The following is an 18,967-nucleotide window of genomic DNA, read 5'->3' as shown; positions in this document are numbered from 1 at the left end:
ATACCTCCGCCAGCACCAGAAGCAGTACCCCACACTCTCCATTCCTGGCTTTGGGGGTCACGGCTGGCAGAGGCAAACAGGCCAAGGGGCTGGGGCCGGTGGGAGGGTCTTCCTGGGTGCAGGGGCCTTTCCGAGGCCGCCCTAGTAACCTGGGAAGGTGTGAAGGCCCCGGTGTTGCCCTGCACACCCCTCACTGTCCTGCACACCCCTCACTGCAGGGGGGTGCGCCGGGCCTGGGCTCTGGAGCCCGAGTGGTGCTGGCAGCCCCAGGTGGGGGGTGTTAATGGGCTCAGGTCCCCGGCTGCCTGCCTTCCTCCCTCCTCTGAGCTAAACCTGCCTTGGAGTGATGGAAATCAGCGCTGGCTCCGAGGAGTCTGCGGGGCGCCCCGTCCCTGCCAGGCCTGGGTACCGCCTCCCCGCCCACGCCCTGCTGCCCGGGCGCCGTCCTCTGCGCAGGGCCCCATTCCGAGGGCTGAGGGCTCCCCGCGGCCCCCCGAGGGAGTGGGCTCGGGACAAACGGCTCCCCGGGGAGGAGGGCCGCGGGAAGTGACATGGCCCGGCCCGCCCCCACCCCCTATTCCCTATAAAAAGCAGAATGGTGACTCAGAGAGGAGAGTTGGACGCGTCCTGCCTCCTGCTCCCTCTGTTAATTTGTACACTCAGAACTCGGCAGAAGGCAGAGGAAACGGCAGCTTGAAACGCGCGGCTGCCGCGCTGCTCCGTGGGGAGCCACAGCCGAGCCGCCCTCCCCGACCCCGCGCAGCCCCTGCCGGTCCCGACCCCGCGCAGACCCTGCCGGGCCGGCGCGGATGGTGCAGCCGGGGCCATGGCAGCCGGGGGCCGTCGGCGGCGCCCACTGCGCTACCAGTCCCTGGCGGCCCTGGTGGAGGATTCTCAGTGGCCTTTCTTGTTCCTTGTCTCAGACTTCAGCTACGCGGCCGATGACTACGACGCCGAGGGGCATGAGGAGCAGAAGGGGCCCCCCGAGGGCTCAGAGGCCATGCCGTACATCGACGAGTCGCCCACCATGTCCCCGCAGCTCAGCGCCCGCAGCCAGGCCGGCGGTGACCGCGTTTCCCCGACTCCGCCCGAGGGGCTGGCTCCTGGGGTAGGTACCCCCGCGTTTCCTTCTGAGGGTGGGGGGCCGGCTCTGCTCGGTGGTCTCGAGGGGATGGGACTGGAGACGCTGGGACCCGTCTGGGGCTCGCTCAGGCTCAGGCTCCCTCCCACCTGCTTTGCCAGCACTGCCCGTCTCTCTTCTCTGCCCCCATCTGCCCCCCAGGCCTCCGGACCCCTCCCCGCCTCTTGGAGCTGTTCCCTGTCAGCCCCTCCTTGGGAGGACCAGGACCCCCCCTCCCGCCCCCCACACCCAGGCTGGGCCGGGGCTGCACACAGGCCTGCGGGCTCCAGGTGTTCGGGTGCCGCCCCCGCAAAGCCGAGGCAGTGCCTGGCTCTCCTTCCCAGTGGGGTGCAAGGAGCGGCCCCTCCGGCCCGGTCCGTCCACTCTGGAAGGGAATAAAGCCGGCAGCGTCGCTCTCCTTGGTGACGGAGATGAGAGCTGTGCTGGGGAAGTGGTGTGGCGCGTGCTCTGAGCCGGCGGGGACAGAGCCTGGGGGATTTGCCGTCCTGGCCATTAACGCTGTTCCCGGTGACAGGCCAGGCTGGCCGGGCGCAGCTGTGTGGGCACGTCTGAGACACTTGAACGAGCAACAGATTCCGGGGGACTGTGCCCGGAGCTGGGAGAAGCATCCAGGCCAGTCCTGTGGCAGGGGCGGTGGGAGTGCGCGGCCTCGCTTGGTCTGGTCGTCGGGGCGTGTTTTGTGGAGGTCTCTCCGTTCTGCCTTCTGGCTTCCCCAGAGGACCGATCCCTGAGACGCCATGTGCCGCCTCTTCCTCCTGGGGCAGCCCGTGCCCCCCACTCCGGCCGAGGCTGCCTGGACGCTCCCGTTCTGAAGAACCCCCTGCCCCTTCCCTTGCCAGCCTCCTTGGCCTCCCTCCACCTCCCTGCAGAGCTCTTACCCCCCTCTTCACACTTGGGGGGTGGGGGGGCTGTTGTAGCCTTTGGTAACCAGGGCCTTGGCAACGGGCTTCCCACTTGGGGGAAGCCACATTGTTGCCATGGCAACGGAGGCCGAGGCAGAGCTTAGCACAGCCCAGCAGGGCAGGCTTGGGAAGGGCTGGTGGTGGTGGTGGTGGAGGGGGGGTCGGTGGGAGGTGGTGGGGCTGGTGAGGGTGAGGGTGAGGGTCGGCGTCGGGACCCCCAGCTGGCATCCTGGAGTGTTGCTGACCTGCAGGGGCAGGTTTTTCACCCTGGCCCCCAGAAGCATCAGGCTCAGGATACAAATAGTAACCCAGCGAGGCAGAGCCGGTGTTTGGGGACCTGAACGGAGGCCACCCAGGGGAGAGCAAGGAGACTCGCTCCTATCCCTGCCCTCAGCTCCTGACCACAGCAGGGCTCAGAGCCCGGCCTGGGGACTCAGGGCCCAACGCAGCTGTGCGAAAGTGCTATGGAAGATGCTGCGGAAACCTGGTGCGGGCAGGGTCTTCACCGCCGCCCATCCCCAGAATCCCAGTGTGGGGTAGGGTCTTCCCCGCTGCCTGTCCCCGGGCTGGGCCACCTCCCTCTTTGCTCCCTGTCCCCAGTCCGTGTCCTTGTCACATGACCACCCTGCTGACTCCCCCCTCCCCGCCCCCGTGTGCGCGGATAATTCCTCAGGCCACCAGGTTTCTTCTGTTGGGAGGCAGATCACGGGTGTCACGCTCCGAGGCTTCGTAGTTTTTGTGGCTGGTGTTTTGCATGGTGGTTCACCAGGGACCGCCTTGGTGTGAGGACCTTGAAATCCAGAGACGCTGGAGTGACAGCCCCTAAAGTGCTGTAGCCCTCAGGGTTGATGTTTACACCGTTGGTTACAAGCTGCACAAGAAGGGGCAGGAGGGAGCAGCTGTCCAGCCTGGGATCGCCCCGAAAAGGCTCTGTCCCCGTGCACCTGCCTTCCCTCCTGGGGCAGCATTTCTGCCCCTTCTGGTGTGTCACTTGCCCCACCTAGTGGACTCTGCTAGTATTGCTATTTACACGGGGGCCTGGAGGGAGGTGGCCCCCGTTCCTGAGTTCTTGGGGATGTTTTAGTTAAAAATATGAATAATACAAGACTGAGGTTTCTGCAGCTTGGCTTGCTTATTTGGCCAAGCAGGTCGCCACCCCTGCCAGGCTTCCTGCCGGGACCTTGGGAACAGCGGGGACTTGTGAACCAAATCAGACAATTGTTCAAGGCATTCAGATATCTGGCTCTTGCATGGCCTGAGCCTTCCCACCCAAGTATGCAGCCAATGGGAAGCCAGAGATTTAGGCTTTTTCTTTTTCTTTCTTTTCTTCTTTTTTTTATTCGAGATGGAGTCTCACTCTGTTGCCCAGGCTGGAGTGCAGTGGTGCGATCTCTGCTCACTGCAACCTCCTCCTCCCAGGTTCAAGTGATTCTCCGGCCTCAGCCTCCCGAGTAGCTGGAACTGTAGGTACACGCCACCACACCAAGCTAATTTCTGTATTTTTAGTATAGACGGGGTTTCACCATGTTGACCAGGATGGTCTCAATCTCTTGACCTCGTAATCCACCCCCCTCGGCCTCCCAAAGTGCTGGGATTACAGGCGTGAGCCACCGCTTCCGGCCGACTCAACTCATTCTTAAAAATTTCTTTGTATGACCGGGCATGGTGGCTCACGCCTGTAATCAAAGCACTTAGGAGGCCAAGGTGGGCTGATCACCTGAGGTTGGGAGTTCAAGACCAGCCTGACCAATATGGGGCATTTGGGATGAGGCTGATATCTGTGTTGGCAGACTGAGTAAAACAGAGCGTGCTCCCCAGTGTGGATGGGCCTCATCCAGTCCAAGGAACACCCGAATCAGCACAAAGGCAGAGTAAGCGGGAGCTCCTCCCACCTGCCCACTTGAGCCTGAGCCGGGGGCTGGCCTTTTCCAGCCTCCGGACTAGGACTGAAACACTGGGTCTTCCTGTGCCTCGAGTGTGCTGACTTCCAGCTGGAATGGATATCACTCTTACTCTCACGGCAGCCCAGGGTGGAAAACATGCGAACTTTGCACAGATGAAAATCCATGACAGGCTGGGCACGGCGGCTCACGCCTGTAATCTCAGCACTTTGGGAGGCTGAGGTGGGCAGATCACCTGAATTCAGGAGTTCGAGACCAGCCTGGCCCACATGGTCAAACCCTGTCTCTACTGAAAATACAAAAATTAGCCTGCCATATTGGCGGGTGCCTGTAATCCCAGCTATTTGGGAGGCTGAGGTGGGAGAATTGCCTGAACCCAGGAGGTGGAGGCTGCAGTGAGCTGAGATCATGCCATTGCACTCCAGCCTGGTGACAGAGCGAGACTCCATCTCAAAAGGAAAGAAAATCTCCTGCTCGTTAGCTGTGAGACACTGGGCACGTGTCCCCACACCGCAGAGCCCCAGTCAGCGCCAGGCCCGGCTCCCCAAAGTACACAGCCCGGGGCCACCAGGACCCACAAGACTTTTCCCATCAGACAGTAGAGGGCTGGGGGACCAAAGCACCACAAAGACCCCATCTGGTAAATATCAGCTGCACAACGACTGAATCTGCTTTTGCAGTCCGCCTCCTTTCTGCCGAGTGGGGTGGCCCCAGGGAAGCCGGGTCTCTGTGGTATTGGCAGGACCACTCCTCCCCCCACGTCACGCCTTCCACAGCCTTGCTCTCTGCCCTTGTCTTGGTCTGTCTCCCCAAGAGGCATCCTGCAGAGGTGTCAGGATGAAACCCGAAGGCCTGCCCCACAAGCCTCCCCGAGTCCAGGCTGAGCAGGGCACCATGGCAGGGCCGGGACCACAGACCACTGGTGGCTGCATTCAATGGAGAGTGCCCGGTTTCATGCTGAGAAGGAAGGGCCAGGACATGTGTCAGCTGACACGTGGGGATGTAGGCTCCTAAGCCAGGACCCTGGTCTTACAGTAAATGCCACATGCCAGAGAGTCCTCTGTGTCCCCTCTGGGAAGCTCAGTGAAAAGGGGCCGCAAGGCAGCGAGAAGGTCTGGGTTTTGTCCCAGCTCTATGACTGTCTCCCTGTGTGGCCTGAGAGGTGTCCGTCACCCCACGCTGAGCTGCAGTTTGCTCATCTGTCGAGTGAGGGTGCTCAGAATTTCCTCCCGCCTGACCTCATACTCAAACCTCACAGCTGTTGTTGTTTCTGTGAGATGGTGTTTGGCAGAATGCTTTGCCAATGTGAAATTGAAATGGGGGTTAGACTCTGGGGTTCAGGCTTCAGCCTGCAGGAGAATCTGAAGATAAGGGTGGAGGTGAATTGAAATCCTCACCATCGGCTGGGCGCGTGGCTCACACCTGTCATCCCAGCACTTTGGGAGGCCGAGGCGGGTAGATCATCTGAGGTCAGGAGTTTGAGACCAGCCTAACCAAAATGGTGAAACCTGTCTCTACTAAAAATACAAAACAATTTAGCTGGGTGTGGTGGCAGGTGCCTGTAATCCCAGTTACTGGGGAGGCTGAGGCAGGGGAATTGCTGGAACCCGGTGTGGGGGCGGAGGTATTGAGCTGAGATCGCGCCACTGCACTCCAGCAGCCTGGGGGACAGAGTGAGGCTCCATCTCAAAAGAAAAAGGAAAAAAATCGCCGGGCGCGGTGGCTCAAGCCTGTAATCCCAGCACTTTGGGAGGCTGAGGCAGGTGGATCACGAGGTCAAGAGATCAAGACCATCCTGGTCAACATGGTGAAACCCCATCTCTACTAAAGATACAAAAAAATTAGCTGGGCATGGTGGCGCGTTCCTGTAATCCCAGCTACTCAGGAGGCTGAGGCAGGAGAATTGCTTGAACCCAGGAGGCGGAGGTTGCGGTGAGCCAAGATCGCGCCATTGCACTCCAGCCTGGGTAACAAGAGCGAAACTCCGTCTCAAAAAAAAAAAAAATCTTCACCATCATCCCTTTCATCCCCGTCTTCCTCCTCCTCCTCCTCATCACAGCTGATTAGAGAGGCTTGTGCTGAACCTTTGATGTGTGTGGTTTCACTTAAGGCCCTCAGCAACGCTGTAAAACAGGTGTTGTGACCACCTCCACCTTACGGGTGAGGAAAGTGAGGCACAGAGCTGACGTTCTTTGCCTGAGATGAGCTGGGTGTGGTGGTTCACTCCTATAATCCCGTCTGCATGGGAAGCTGAGGCAGGAGGATCGCTTGAGCCCAGGAGTTGGAGGTTGGAGGTGCTGCGATCACGCCTGTGAGCAGCCATTGTCCCCCAGCCTGGGTGACAGAGCAGGACCCTGTCTCTTAATCATAACCATTAATATGGTTGTCATTGTTTGTCCAAGGCTGTGCTGCCAGCAGGGCCAGAGCTTTATTGAAACTCGGGTTTCTGTGGTGCCTGAGTCTACACAGTGCCCAGGGCCCGCTCACATGCCCTCCCTTGCGAAGCTCTCACACCCACCCCACTGCTGACCCCTTTGCGGTTTGGGAGGTGTGCACGGTCACTTGTGGGGTGCATCTGCCCTGTGAGATCAGGACCTTAATCCCTGTTCATCTCTGTGGCCCCCAACAGAAGCTTCTTGGCACTTAGGGCTTCTCGACTGGTATTTGTGGAACAGAACCAAGTAGTTCTGGGATGTTCAGTCAGGAGGAAGGGAGGAGCAAAGGAAGGCTCAGGAAATAACACTGGGAAGAACTCAGACTCAGGGCTGGGAAGAACTCGGGCTCAGGAGATAACACTGGGAAGAACTCAGGCTCAGGAGATAACACTGGGAAGAACTCAGGCTCAGGAGATAACACTGGGAAGAACTCAGGCTCAGGAGATAACACTGGGAAGAACTCGGGCTCAGGAGATAACACTGGGAAGAACTCAGGTTCAGGGCTGGGAAGAACTCAGGCTCAGGAGAGAAAGCTGGGAAGAATCAGGGGATAACAGTGGGAAGAAATTGCGCTCAGGGCTGGGAAGAACTGGAACCCCCTCTTCCCTTTTTGGTCTCTCTGAGGGCTTGGGGCTTGGGATTCGAGGTTGCTGATAGTGAATGAAGAGGCTGCATAGGAGCCAGGAGCTCCTGAAATGGTGGCCACTCCACTCCGTCCTCGCGGCTCCAGACCCCGGTTGGGGGGGGTCAGGGACTCCTTGAGTTTCAACCTCCACCCCCCAGCAGCCTGGCCTGCTTCCCTTCCTGGATCTTGGGTCCCTGCTGCAAAGAGAAGGACATGAGCTGGACCCTCCCATGTGCCAAGTGCTGTCCTAGGAGCCCAGGGGTTTCCCTGCCACCCAAGTCCTCCAGCCAAGGGGTGCCCCGGTTTAGTAGATGAAGACACTGAGGTCAGGGTGGCTCCTGGGCTTATCCCAGTTGGGAAGGAGGTAAGTGGGGAGTAGGTAGATGGTGCCTTGGTTATGACCCTCTGTCCCCGTCCTCTCCCCTGTCCTCTCCGCCCCACCGTACTCTCTGGCCCCCCATCCTCTTTGGCCCCCCGTCCTCTCTGCCTCCCCTGTCCTCACTGGCCCCCCCGTCCTCTGGCCCCCATCCTCTCTGGCCCCCCATCCTCACTGGCCCCCCATTCCCTCTGGTCCCCCATCCTCTCTGGCCCCCCCGTCCTCACTGGCCCCCCTGTCCTCACTGGCCCCCCCATCCTCTCTGGACCCCATCCTCACTGGCCCCCTATCCCCTCTGGCCTCCCATCCCCTCTGGCTCCCCATCCCCTCAGGTCCCCCATCCTCTCTGGCCCCCTGTCCTCTCTGGCCCCCCGTCCTCTCTGGCCCCCCATCGTCCTCTCTGCCCCCCCATCCGCTCTGGCCCCCCATCTTCTCTGGCCCCTAATCGTCCTCTCTGGCCCTCATTTCTCTGGCCCCCCATCCTCTCTGGCCCACCATCGTCCTCTCTGGCACTTGGTCCTCTCTTTCCCCCAGTCTCTGGCCCTCCCCTGTTCACGCCTGGCTGGGATCTTGCTCACCTGTCTATATTGTTCATCTCCCCTGATGACCCACACTTGCCTGGCCTGGAGCACCTGCCACCCTCACGCCCCGTCAGGGATCTGTGCCTCTGGGCCGATAGCCCTCCAGCTGGTCTGTAATTATCCCCATTCTGTAGATGAGGAAACTAAGGCACAGGGAGCTTGGATGACATGCCCAGGTACATAGTTAGCAAGAGGCTGAGCTGGATTTAGATCCAGAGTGCTGGGCGTTTTGTTTGTTTTAGTTTACTTCACTATAAACAGTGTCATGTACTGGCTTCTCCTCTACCTTAGCTTTATTTTACTTTACGTATTTTATTTTAATGTATTTATTTATTTATTTAGGGACGGAGTTTTGCTCTTTCGCCCCGGCTGGAGTGTAGTGGTGTGATCTCGGCTCACAGCAACCTCCGCCTCCTGGGTTCAAGAGATTCTCCTCCCTCAACCTCCTGAGTAGCTGGGACTACAGGCGCCAGCCACTGTACCCGGCTAATTTTTATATTTTTAGTAGAGATGGGGTTTCACCATTTGGCCAGGTTGGTCTCAGACTAAGGTGGGTTGACCTTGGGATCAACCCGCCTCAGCCTTCCAAAGTGCTGGGAAGACAGGTGTGAGCCACTGCGCCCAGCTTGCATTGCTTTAGGTAGTTGAACTCTATGATTTTGGAGTGACTTGTACTAGAACAGACAAGGAGAAGGTGGGAGAGGAGCAGGGTAGTCTGGAAGGCAGTGGACTTGGCTCTATCTGTGGCTGTATTCATGGCTGCAGTGGACCTGGCTCCATCTGTGGCTGTATTTGTGGCTATGGTGGACCTGGCTCCATCTGTGGCTGTATTAGTGGCTGCGGTGAACCTGGCTCTATCTGTGACTGTATTAGTGGTGGCGGTGGAGTCAGCACCATCTGTGTCTGTATTAGTGGTGGCAGTGGACCTGGCTCCATCTATGGCTGTATTAGTGGCTGCGGTGGACCTGGCTCCATCTGTGTCTGTATTAGTGGCTGCAGTGGACCTGGCTCCATCTATGGCTATATTAGTGGCTGTGGTGGACCTGGCTCCATCTGTGGCTGTATTAGTGGCTCTGGTAGACTCAGCTCCATCTGTGGCTGTATTAGTGGCTCTGGTGGATTCAGCTCCATCTGTGGCTGTATTAGTGGCTGTGGTAGACCTGGCTCCATCTGTGGCTATATTAGTGGCTGCAGTGGACTTGGCTCCATCTGTGGCTACATTAGTGGCTGTGATGGACCTGGCTCCATCTGTGGCTCTATTAGTGGCTGCACCTGCCCTGGTACCTGCCCTTCACTGCCAGTTCCTGTTGGCCCAGGAGCTGTGGAGCTTCATACAGTCTGGAGGTGGGGCTTGAGCTCCTACCAGGGAAGTTGAGAGAGCCAGGGAGAAGCAGAGAGCCAGGGAGAAACAGAGAGCCGGGGAGAAGCAGAGAGCCAGGGAGAAGCAGAGAGCCGGGGAGAAGCAGAGAGCCAGGGAGAAGAGGGTGCTTCCAGCCCAGGAGCAGCAGCTGTTAAGGCCTGGAGAGGAGACTGTGCTAGGCCCTCTGAGAGGTTACTGTCAACAGTGAGGCGGGTGAGTCATACCCGGTACCCACAGCATTGTTCAGCTGCCGTGGTGGCTTCCTGCTGGGCACAGAGCAAGCCGTGTTTCAGAAAGAGTCACCTGATGTCAGCGGAGGGTGCATGAAGAATGTCCTCACACCTTTGCTTCAGATCCTTCAGCACCTTCCCTCTGCCCGTGGGCACAGCCCAAACCCTTTGCACAGCCGTCAAGGCCTTGTCTGACCTGACCGCGTGACCCTGCCTACCTGTGCGGCCTCACGACCAACTCCTAGAATGCGAACTCTAACGAGAGAGAGATTTCGTCGGTTTTGGAACAAAACTTTTGCTCATTGTGGTCTCAGTACTGTGCCTGTCACACAGTAGGTGCTCAGTAAACAAAAGCAGAATGAATGCAGGAGCAGCCAGAGCAGCTCACGTCACCACCTCACACAGCCTCTTCCTGTCTGTCTCCCAGCCCTGCCGGCATCTCTAACCACTGCTCTGTTTTTTATTTTTTGAGACGGAGTCTTGCTCTGGTGCTCAGGCTGGAGTGCAGCGGCGCAATCTCGGCTCACTGCATCCACCACCTCCCGGGTTCGACCCGTTCTCACGCCTCAGCCTCCCGAGTAGCTGGGATTACAGGCAACTGCTACCACATCTGACTAATTTTTATGTTTTTAGTAGAGATGGGTTTCACCATGTTGGCCAGGCTGGTCTCAAACTCCTGACCTGGTGATCCACCTGCCTGGGCCTCCCAAAGTGCTGGGATAACAGGCATGAGCCCCTACGCCCAGCCCACTGCTCATTTTTAGATCTGAGATTTTCGTCACCTCCTCCAGAGAGCCTCCCGTGACTCCCCAATGGCCGGCTCATAGGTGCCACGGATTCCCTCAGAGTCCACGCTCGTTCCCAATTGTAGCACCTCTTTTTTAACTTCATTTTCCCATTACACCACTAAAAATTCTAATTCTGTAAAGACACATAATATAGAAAGAGAAAGTCTCGTCTCTTTGCATCCGACAGAGAGAACCTCTGCTGAGAGTCAGTTACACATTTCTCCTTATTTTTGTCCACCAATAAACTATACGCATAGGCGAGGCGCAGTGGCCAACACTTTGGGAGGCTGTGGCAGGAGGATCACTTGAGCCCAGGAGTTTGAGACCAGCCTGGGCAACATGGCAAGGCCTCAGCTCTACAAAAATTTTTTAAAAACTAGCTGAGTGTGGTGGCATGCACTCATGGTCGCAGTTATTTGGGAGGCTGAGGCAGGAGGATTGCTTGGGCCCAGGAAGTGGAGGCTGCAGTGAGCTGTTTGTGCTGCTGTGTTCCAGCCTGGGAAACAGAGACAGGCTCTGCCTTAAAAAAAAAAAAAAAAAAATTAGGCCATGCACAGCGGTTCACGCCTTTAATCCTGCACTTTGGGAGGCCGAGGCAGGCCAATCACTTGAGGTCAGGAGTTCGTGACCAGCCTGGCCTATGTGGTGAAACCGTCTCTACTAAAAATATAAAAATTAACCAGGAGTGGTGGCACATGCCTGTGATCCCAGCTACTCTGGAGGCTGAGGCACAAGAATGCCTTGAATCTGGGAAGCAGTGGTTGCAGTGAGCCAAGATTGTGCCACTGCACTCCAGCCTGGGCAACAGAGTGAGACTACGTCTCAAAAAAAATAATAAATTATGGCCAGTCGCAGTGGCTCACGCCTGTCATCCCAGCACTTTGGGAGGCTGAGGTGGGCAGATCACCTGAGGTCAGGAGTTCAAGACCAGCCTGGCCAGCATGGTGAAACCCTGCCTCTAATAAAAATTCACAAATTAGCCGGGCATGGTGGCGGGCGCCTGTAGTCCCAGCTACTCGGGAGGCTGTGGCAGGAGAATCGCTTGAACCCCGGAGGCAGAGGTTGCAGTGAGTTGAGATGACACCATTGTACTCCAGCCGGGGCAACAGAGTGAGACTCTGTCTCAAAAAAAAAAAAAAACAAAAATCGTAATAGGTGTTTCCATGTTATCTTTTCCAGAAAAGGGGCAGCTCAGCTGCAGAGTTCTCAAATTGCCCCCTCCCTTGACACCACCTTCGGGAGCCAGTTACCACGGTCAGTCAGCTCCGCAAGGGTGGGCCCGGAGTCCCCTGTCCGTGGCTGCGATCTGAATGCTGGCACAGCACCTGGTGCAGAGCAGGCTGTCAACAAATGCTTGCCAGCTGGGTCAGGGAAGGAGGGCTGGAGAGAGGGGAGGGGGCTGTCTGTGGCAGTTGTCCACAGGAGACAGAGATTTAGACTTGATAGTGTCAGAAATCTCAGTGGCTGCAAAAGATTTCAAACATCAGCTGTGTGTGGTGGTGTGTGCTTGTGTTCCTGGCTACTTGGGAGGCTCAGGCGGGAGGATCACTTGAGCCCAGGAGGTAGAGGCTACAGTGAGCCACGTTTGTGCCACTGTGCTCCAGCCTGGGCAATAGAACAAGACCCTGTCTCAAAAAAAAAAAAAGTCTCAGTGGGTGCCCCATTCATTGCCCATGGGGAAGTTTACAGCCCTCCCCCTCCACGATGCTGTTCCAGGCACTTCAAGTTCATCTGCTGTCCTCTAGCCATGCTCCTCAGGGTTTTTCTCTCTCTTTCTTTTTCGTTGTTTCATCTTTTCCTCTCTCTTTCTCTCTTTTCTTTTCTTTCTTCCTTCCTTTCTCCTGTTCTTTTTTCTTTCTTCAAGATAGGGTCTGGCTCGGTTGCCCAGGCTGGCTGGAGTGCAGTGGTGTGGTCATAACTCACTGCAGCCTCCAAATCCTGGGCTCCAGTGATCCTCCTGCCTTGGCCTCCGGAGTCCCTGGGATTGCAGGTGCACCACTGAAGCTGGGTGGTTGAAGCTGCTTCACCTCTTCCTTTCGGGACTTGTACCCTTTGCCTGGAAACCCTTCCCTCTTTCCAGATGCTGCCCTGAGGCCACCCTCCTGTGAAGCTTTTACTCTCGGGCAGCGTTAGTGCGTTTGTCCTCAGCCCCCAGGCTGGCTGGTAAACCGAAACACTGCCTTGTTTGTTCAGAGGTCCCGGCCCCAGGCAGACCAAAAGCATGCGAGCAGCAGGGCCTCTGTCCTGCCTTGAGTGTGTCGTACCCGGCCTGCTCTGGGTGTGAGTGAATGGACAGACGGATGCGCAGACAAGATCAGGAGCCCAAGTGGAACGTGCGTGTGGTCATGCAGGAGTAAGATGCTCTAGAACTGGGGGGGTTGGGGGGGTGGTGGCTTTGGAAAAAGAAAAGAAGGAAGAAGGACTCGGTAAAGGGGTAAAGGGACGTGGGGCCTGGGGGAAGGAAGACTCGCAGGACGAGTCTCTTCACCCGAGACGGAAGTGGAGAGCCAGAAGGGGAAGCTGGTTTCGGGAGGAGGAAGGCTCGCGTGGTCTGGATGTGCGGCGTGGAAGGGCTGGGGCCGGGGCTTCCGAGTGAGGAGATCCAGGGGACGGGGCAGGGGCCAGACCTAGAGCCCAGCAGGACACAGGGGCTGGAGGTAGCCTGCCACTGGCCTGGAAGGGAGGCGGGGCCTGGAAGGGAGGCGGGGCCTGGGAAGGAGGTGCGGCCTGGGAAGGAGGTGCGGCCTGGGAGGCGGGGCCTGGAAGGGAGGCGGGGCCTGGAAGGGGGCGCGGCCTGGAGGGAGGCGCGGTGCGTTCTGGCGGGAGGGAGCAGAGGCCTGGGGCCTGGGACCTAGCAGGTGACCCCACATTTCGGGAGGCGGGAGAATGAGGGGCAACCTCAACCACAGCGAGGTTGGGGCAGCGCCTGCATCCTCACGGCTTGGAGAAAGTCTAGACAGCAGGGGCCAGAGAGTTGGAGAGGGAAGCCCCTGGCTTTGGAATACACGTTTTGGGGGGCGTTTGAAGTAGGCTGCTTCTCCGGAGAAGATGAGCCAGGCCGAGGCCTACGGTGTGTGCAGGGTGTGCATGACGGGGAGGAAGCCCAGGTCCAGGGCTGGCCCCACGTGTTTGTCAGGGAAGGGGAGGGAATGAGGTGGGGACGCATGAGTCACTTCCCCTTGGGGTGGGGGGGGACCCAGGGCCTCTGAGTAGAGGCTGTGTGTGAGGAGGAGCATTCTACTTACTCACTGGGATTTCCAGCCACAGGGATGGGGTGGGGCAGATGCCTTGGATGTTAGGAAGTCCCTGGTGTGAAGTTAGGGATTTAGGGAAGAAGTGGGCGTCAGCCTCACCATGCTGGGCAGAGGCAAGGGGGCAGAGATGGGGATATCCTGGCAGACTTCCAGGGCACCTCATGTCCTTCTGGGCGGAGGAAGGAGCACAGGAGGGGCCTGTGGGGTTTTAGGTCCTGCTTCGTGTTGTCTGCATGTCTGAGCCATGTGGCCAGCCCAGGACACACACTCGGAGCCCGCCTGGCAGGAGACAGAAGGACCTGTGGCTCAGGGCCCTGAGCTGGCGTACACGTGCCCGGGGAAATGCCAGCCTGGTTGTTCCCAGGCCCTGGCAACAGCCTTGCCCGCCCAAACCAAATGAGGAATTGTGGCTGAAAGGGCCCTTCAGATGTGCCTTGGCTATTTATAACCCAGCAGTCAGGGGAAAACCAGGGGCTGGAAGGAGATGGGTGGGCGGGGTGGGGTGAGCCTGTGCAGAACCCTGGTGGCACAGCTCCCTGAGCAAAGGCTGCTGGCCCTGGGGCCCCAGGGCTCACCCCACCCCCTCACTCTGCATTTCTGCTCTGGAAACGGGATGGAGCCTGTCTGCAGTGAGGCGGGTTCTCTGCTGCTGACAGAGCCCAGAGCTGCTAAAGAATTTTAGGGGAGCGGAGGGCTGTGGCCTAACTCAGGGCACAGCTGTAGTTCATTTAGATGGCACCATGGTTTTGTTTAAATGTTGATTGTTTGCCATTGTTTTAAAATCAGGAGCAATCATGTTAAGAAGCCAGATTTCTAGCTCCTTTGGCACAGAGATCAGGCAGCCATCGGCGGAGCTGAGTGGTGGTTTTGCGCAGCCCTAGCTCGCTGGCCTCACTCCCTCGCCTCACCTGCACCCTTGTGGGTGCCAGTTGCAACCTTTGCTCCATCGATGGGTTGGGAAAGAGCTTTTCCCAGGGGCCGCTGGACTCCTCCCCCGTGGAAGGAGGTACAGGTGCAGGGCTGGAGGTTCTGCCCACTGGAGAAGCCAGGGGGAGCTGGCTGGAGAGGGCAGGGCTGGCCATGGGGCCTGGCCCGGGTTCTGTGTGCCCTCCCCTTGCTGGCCCCCTGGGGTGGGGTGGGGGTCTGCTCAGAGAAGGTGGGGGGCCTGGTCTCTGCAGCGCCTGTTGGGGGTGGCTGCTTGGAGGAGGTGGGGGGCCTGATCTCTGCAGCGCCTGTTGGGGGGTGCTGCTCAGAGGAGGTGGGGGTCCTGGTCTCAGCAGCACCTGTGAGTGGGAGGGTGCTTGGAGGAGGCAGGGTCCTGGTCTTGGCAGCGCGTGTGAGTGGTGGGGGGGTTGGTCTGTGAGTGGGGGGGTGCTGGGAGGAGGCGGGAGTCCTAGTCTACAGCGCATATGAGTGGGGGGTTGCTTGGAGGAGGCAGGGGTCCTGGTCTCTTCAGCCTGTGTGAGTGGGGGTCTGGTCTGTGAGTGGGGGAAGCTGCTGGGAGGAGGTGGGGGTCCTGGTCTCGGCAGCATCTGTGAGTGGGGTGCGGCTAATATGTGAGTAGGGGGTGCTCAGTGGAGGCGGGCGTCCTGGTCTCTGCAGCCAGTGTGAGTGGTGTGGGTTGGTGTGTGAGTAGGGGAGCTGCTGGGAGGAGGTGGGGGACCTGGTCTCTGCAGCGTGAGTGGTGGGGGTGTTGGTTCGCGAGTCGGGGGGTGCTCGGAGGAGACGGGGGTCCTGGTCTGTGAAGCTCGTGTGACTGGGGGGGCTGGTCTGTGATTGTGGGCGCTGCTGGGAGGAGGCGGGGGTCCTGGTCTGTGCATTGCGTATGAGTGGGGGGGCACTCGGAGGAGGCGGGGGTCTTGATCTCCCCAGCGCGTGTTGAGTGGGGGGGGCTGGTTTGTGAGTGGGGCGCCCACCGCCCGTGGGCAGCACCCTGGTGGCGCGCGCTCCTGCTTGGGGCAGCCCAGGCCTGTGTTTGGCAAAGCCTGGCTCCTCCGGCGGCGGTGGGGACGGCGACTGTGGCTTCGCGGCGGTCTGGGGCCTCCCTTCCGGAAGGGGGCTCCGGCGCGTGGGGACCCGGGTGGCTCTGGGGGTCGCCCGTGCTGGGCCAGCGCGGGAATCCGGCTGCGTCTGGGAAGCGGCCTCCTCGCTCCTCCTCCGCCCGCCACGGCCCCACGATCCGCAGGACTGGCGGCCCCACCTCGCGGCGCCACGCGCGTTTCCTGTGTGTTGGGAGCGCGTCCCGGAGGCCAGGAAGGGCGGCTCCTGCGGGGCCGGAGCGGGGCCGGGTGGGCGAGTCGCGGGGGACGCGGGGCGCCGCTGAGCCGCGGGTTCGCCTCCGCCTCGGGCCCGGAACGGCGGCGTCAGGGGCTGCCCAGGCCTCGCTCCTCCTGTCGCCGGGAGGGGACGCGCGGGGCGGCCGCGGGGCGGGGCGGACAAGGTCCGGGAGGCGGCGCGGGGTCGGGTGCCGCGGGCGCGAGTGTAGACCTGCCTCCCCCTGCCCCCCCTCCCGCCGCCACCGCCGCGGCGCGGACCCGCTTCCTGTCTGCCCTCCGGCCCGGCTGCCATGGAGGAGGAAGAGGAGGCCATAGGCTTGCTGGACAAGGTTCTGGAGGACGAGGATGTGTTTCTCCTGGAGGAGTGCGAGCTGGGAACCCCGGCCAGCCCCGGCTCAGGGTCCCCCTTCCTGGTGGCTGTGAAGGTGGGAGCGTGACACGCCCTGGGGGCCGGGAGGGCCGGGCCGGCGGCCGCGAGGGAGCGCGGCAGACATGGCTGATCCGAGCACCGCGCGGGCGGCCGAGGGGAGTCCCCGGCTGAGTCCGTGGGGGTCCGGCAGCTGCTCCCCCGGGAGAGGGGCGGGCGGCCTCCCCGCTCAGCCAGGCTTGGGCTCCAGCTCGGGGTTCCAGCGGCTGCGCCCGGAGTCACCTGGGGGCCTCCCGGGAGCCGGTGGGCAGGAACCCCGTTTCCACAGCAACCGTGGGGGGCGCTCAGGTTCCGCGGAGGGGGGGGCCGCCCTCTTCCAGCCCGGAGGCGAGAGGCTGTGTGCAAAGGGCAGGAGTCAGGGGTCACTGAAGGAAAGGACTGGACCAGCCAGGCAGGGAGGGGTGGGGGGGGAGGCGGGGGGGCGCTTTGAGGCAGGTGGGCAGGTGCCCTTCGCAAGGTGGGATGGGCTGGGGGTGCGCTCTGCAGCAATGCCCTGTCCTGGGGGAGAGGTTGCTTCCGGGAGACAGTGCTGGCAAGAGTCCCCCTGAGGGGCAGGGCTGCCTGGAACCCCCGGCCCTGCGCGCCTGGCGTCCCCTCCACAGCAGCCCTCCTCTCCCTCGCCGGACACGCCTCTCAGAGCTTCACCCTCAGCCTTTTGCTCAGCTGCCCTCTCCTTCCGATTCAAGAAAGGAGGGCCCGTGAGGATGCGTGGCTGGGAGTCTGCGGTGCAGAGCGAGGCTACCTAGCCCCGCGCCCGCCTGTCTGCAGGCCCTAGAAGGCCTGGTCACAGAGCATGGCTGGGGTTGGGACGCTGTCCCTGCGCCTTAGGGGCCTCCCCGCCCCTCACGGAAGATGGGGACCACAGCCCTGCCCCACCCACTCTCCAGTGTGGCTCTGAGGAGGAGCCAGTGGAGGTAAAAATAGCCCCACGGTAGATGGCTGGTGTGTGGAGTCTGGGTGGAGCCGTGGTGCAGGCCGGGCTGGGGGGAGCTGTCCAAGGCTGCAGAGGCGGGCACCCCACCCCATGTTCTCCGATCTGGTGCTGACATAGGGCGTTGGGGGCAAGTCTTGTCTTCCGGTGGGCCCAAGGAGGCCTCTGCACTCTGACCAGCCTCCCCACTAGGACCAGGGTGGCAAGAAGTTCTGCTCCTGAGTCAGGAGTCTGGCTGGGAGCCTGGCAGTGCTGGGATCGAGGTGTGGCCCTAAGGGGCCTTCTCCAGGGTCCCCCAGCTCAGGTGTGGGCCCATGCTATGGTGCCTCCTGCACCTCCCCTACCCCTGGACCTTGGCTATGCCTCAGCTAAGCCCATATTCATTCTGCTCAGAACTCCAGACATCTGCCTTCTCAGTGATAGCCCATCCTCCTGGGAACAAGGACCAGGACATACCATGGCCCAGCGCTGCACGGTGCTTGTGTGTGGCTGGTGCCAGGGAGCACCTGCAGAATGTGGGAGGCCCGGGGGCACATGGAGGGTGTATGGGCCCCCAGCCTTGCTCCCTTTCAGAGGTGTTCCGCTGCAGCATGCACGGATGCCCAGAGAGCCTGAACATGCGTCATACCTAAAAACGCCGCTCCTCCTCGGTCCCCTTGAGCACCTAGAGGGGTCTTTCCCTCTACTCTGCCGCCGGCATGGGGGAAGGGGACCTTTCTTGAATGCCAGGGAGCTCCAGGCTCCCCGCCTCATCCTGAACACCTCTAGAAGTTCTCCCTCTTCTACTGGCATTGGCCTCAGAGGGTAGCTGCAGAGAGGTGGGAAGAAAGCTCGTGCATTCACTCAACAAACACTCTCAGGTTGGGCTCTCTTCAAAGCACCCTGCCTGGCACTGTAGGGATGATGGAAGGAAGAAGGTGTGATTCTTCTTCCTCACAAGGTGTTCAGAGCAAAGGCGAGCACAGGGAGTAGGAACACAGCAGTCAGAGGGGGCCGGCGCGGTGCCTCATGCCTGGGATCCCAGTACTTTGGGAGGCCGAGGTGGGTGGATCACCTGAGGTCAGGAATTCAAGACCAGCCTGACCAATATGGTGAAACTCCATCTCTACTAGAAATACAAAAATTAGCTGGGCGTGGTGGTGGGCATCTGTAATCCCAGCCGCATACATGGTAGGTTGAGGCAGGAGAATCGCCTGAACCCGGGAGGCAGAGGTTGCAGTGAGCCGAGATCGTGCCATTGCCCTCCAGCCTGGATGACAGAACCAGACTCAGTCTCAAACCAAAAAAAAAAAAAAAAAAGAAAAGAAAGTCGTTAGGGCTAGGCAAAGAGCACCAAATTCCGGGGAGAAGAGAGCACTTGCAGTAGGGGGACTGGGTGCGTGCGTGTGTGTGTGCGCGTATGTGGGGGTGGTTGCATCTGTGCGCCTGTGGGTGCGTGTGCTATGTGGGTGTGTGTGTATGTGGGTGCACTATGTGGGGGTGTGTGTGTGTGTGCCTGTGAGTGTGTGTGCGTATGTGGGTGTGCTATGTGGGGGGGGGGTGTGTGCCTGTGGGTGTGTGCGTGTATGTGGGTGCACTATGTGGGGGTAGGGGTGCATGTGCCTGTGGGTGTGTGCACGTATGTGGGTGCACTATGTGGGGGTGGGTGTGTGTGTGCACCTGTGGGTGCCTGTGCTATGTGGGGGTATGTGTGTATGTAGCTGCTCTATGTGTGTGTGTGTGTGTGTGTGTGTGTGTGTG

General features: G+C 60.0%; 1 protein-coding gene across 6 annotated transcripts in view; it reads left to right on the top strand.

Annotated features, from left to right (window-relative positions):
* ABR (ABR activator of RhoGEF and GTPase) overlaps positions 1–18,967 on the top strand; it is a 210,958-nt gene that overhangs the window by 96,518 nt on the left and 95,473 nt on the right. For 4 of the 6 annotated variants that reach the window (XM_039475784.2, XM_039475785.2, XM_039475791.2 and 1 more), the window contains exon 2: positions 924–1,108. In XM_039475784.2, the coding sequence (XP_039331718.1) occupies positions 924–1,108 (185 nt within the window). Of the gene's footprint in view, positions 1–923; positions 1,109–16,091; positions 16,295–18,967 lie in introns of those variants that run through there. The other 2 variants (XM_039475790.2, XM_039475789.2) reach the window with 1 other exon arrangement.

Source organism: Saimiri boliviensis, chromosome 17, assembly GCF_048565385.1.
Source record: "Saimiri boliviensis isolate mSaiBol1 chromosome 17, mSaiBol1.pri, whole genome shotgun sequence".
Classification (NCBI taxonomy): domain Eukaryota; kingdom Metazoa; phylum Chordata; class Mammalia; order Primates; family Cebidae; genus Saimiri; species Saimiri boliviensis.
Note: the sequence above shows the minus strand (reverse complement) of the source record. Positions and strands in the feature narration are given on the sequence as shown.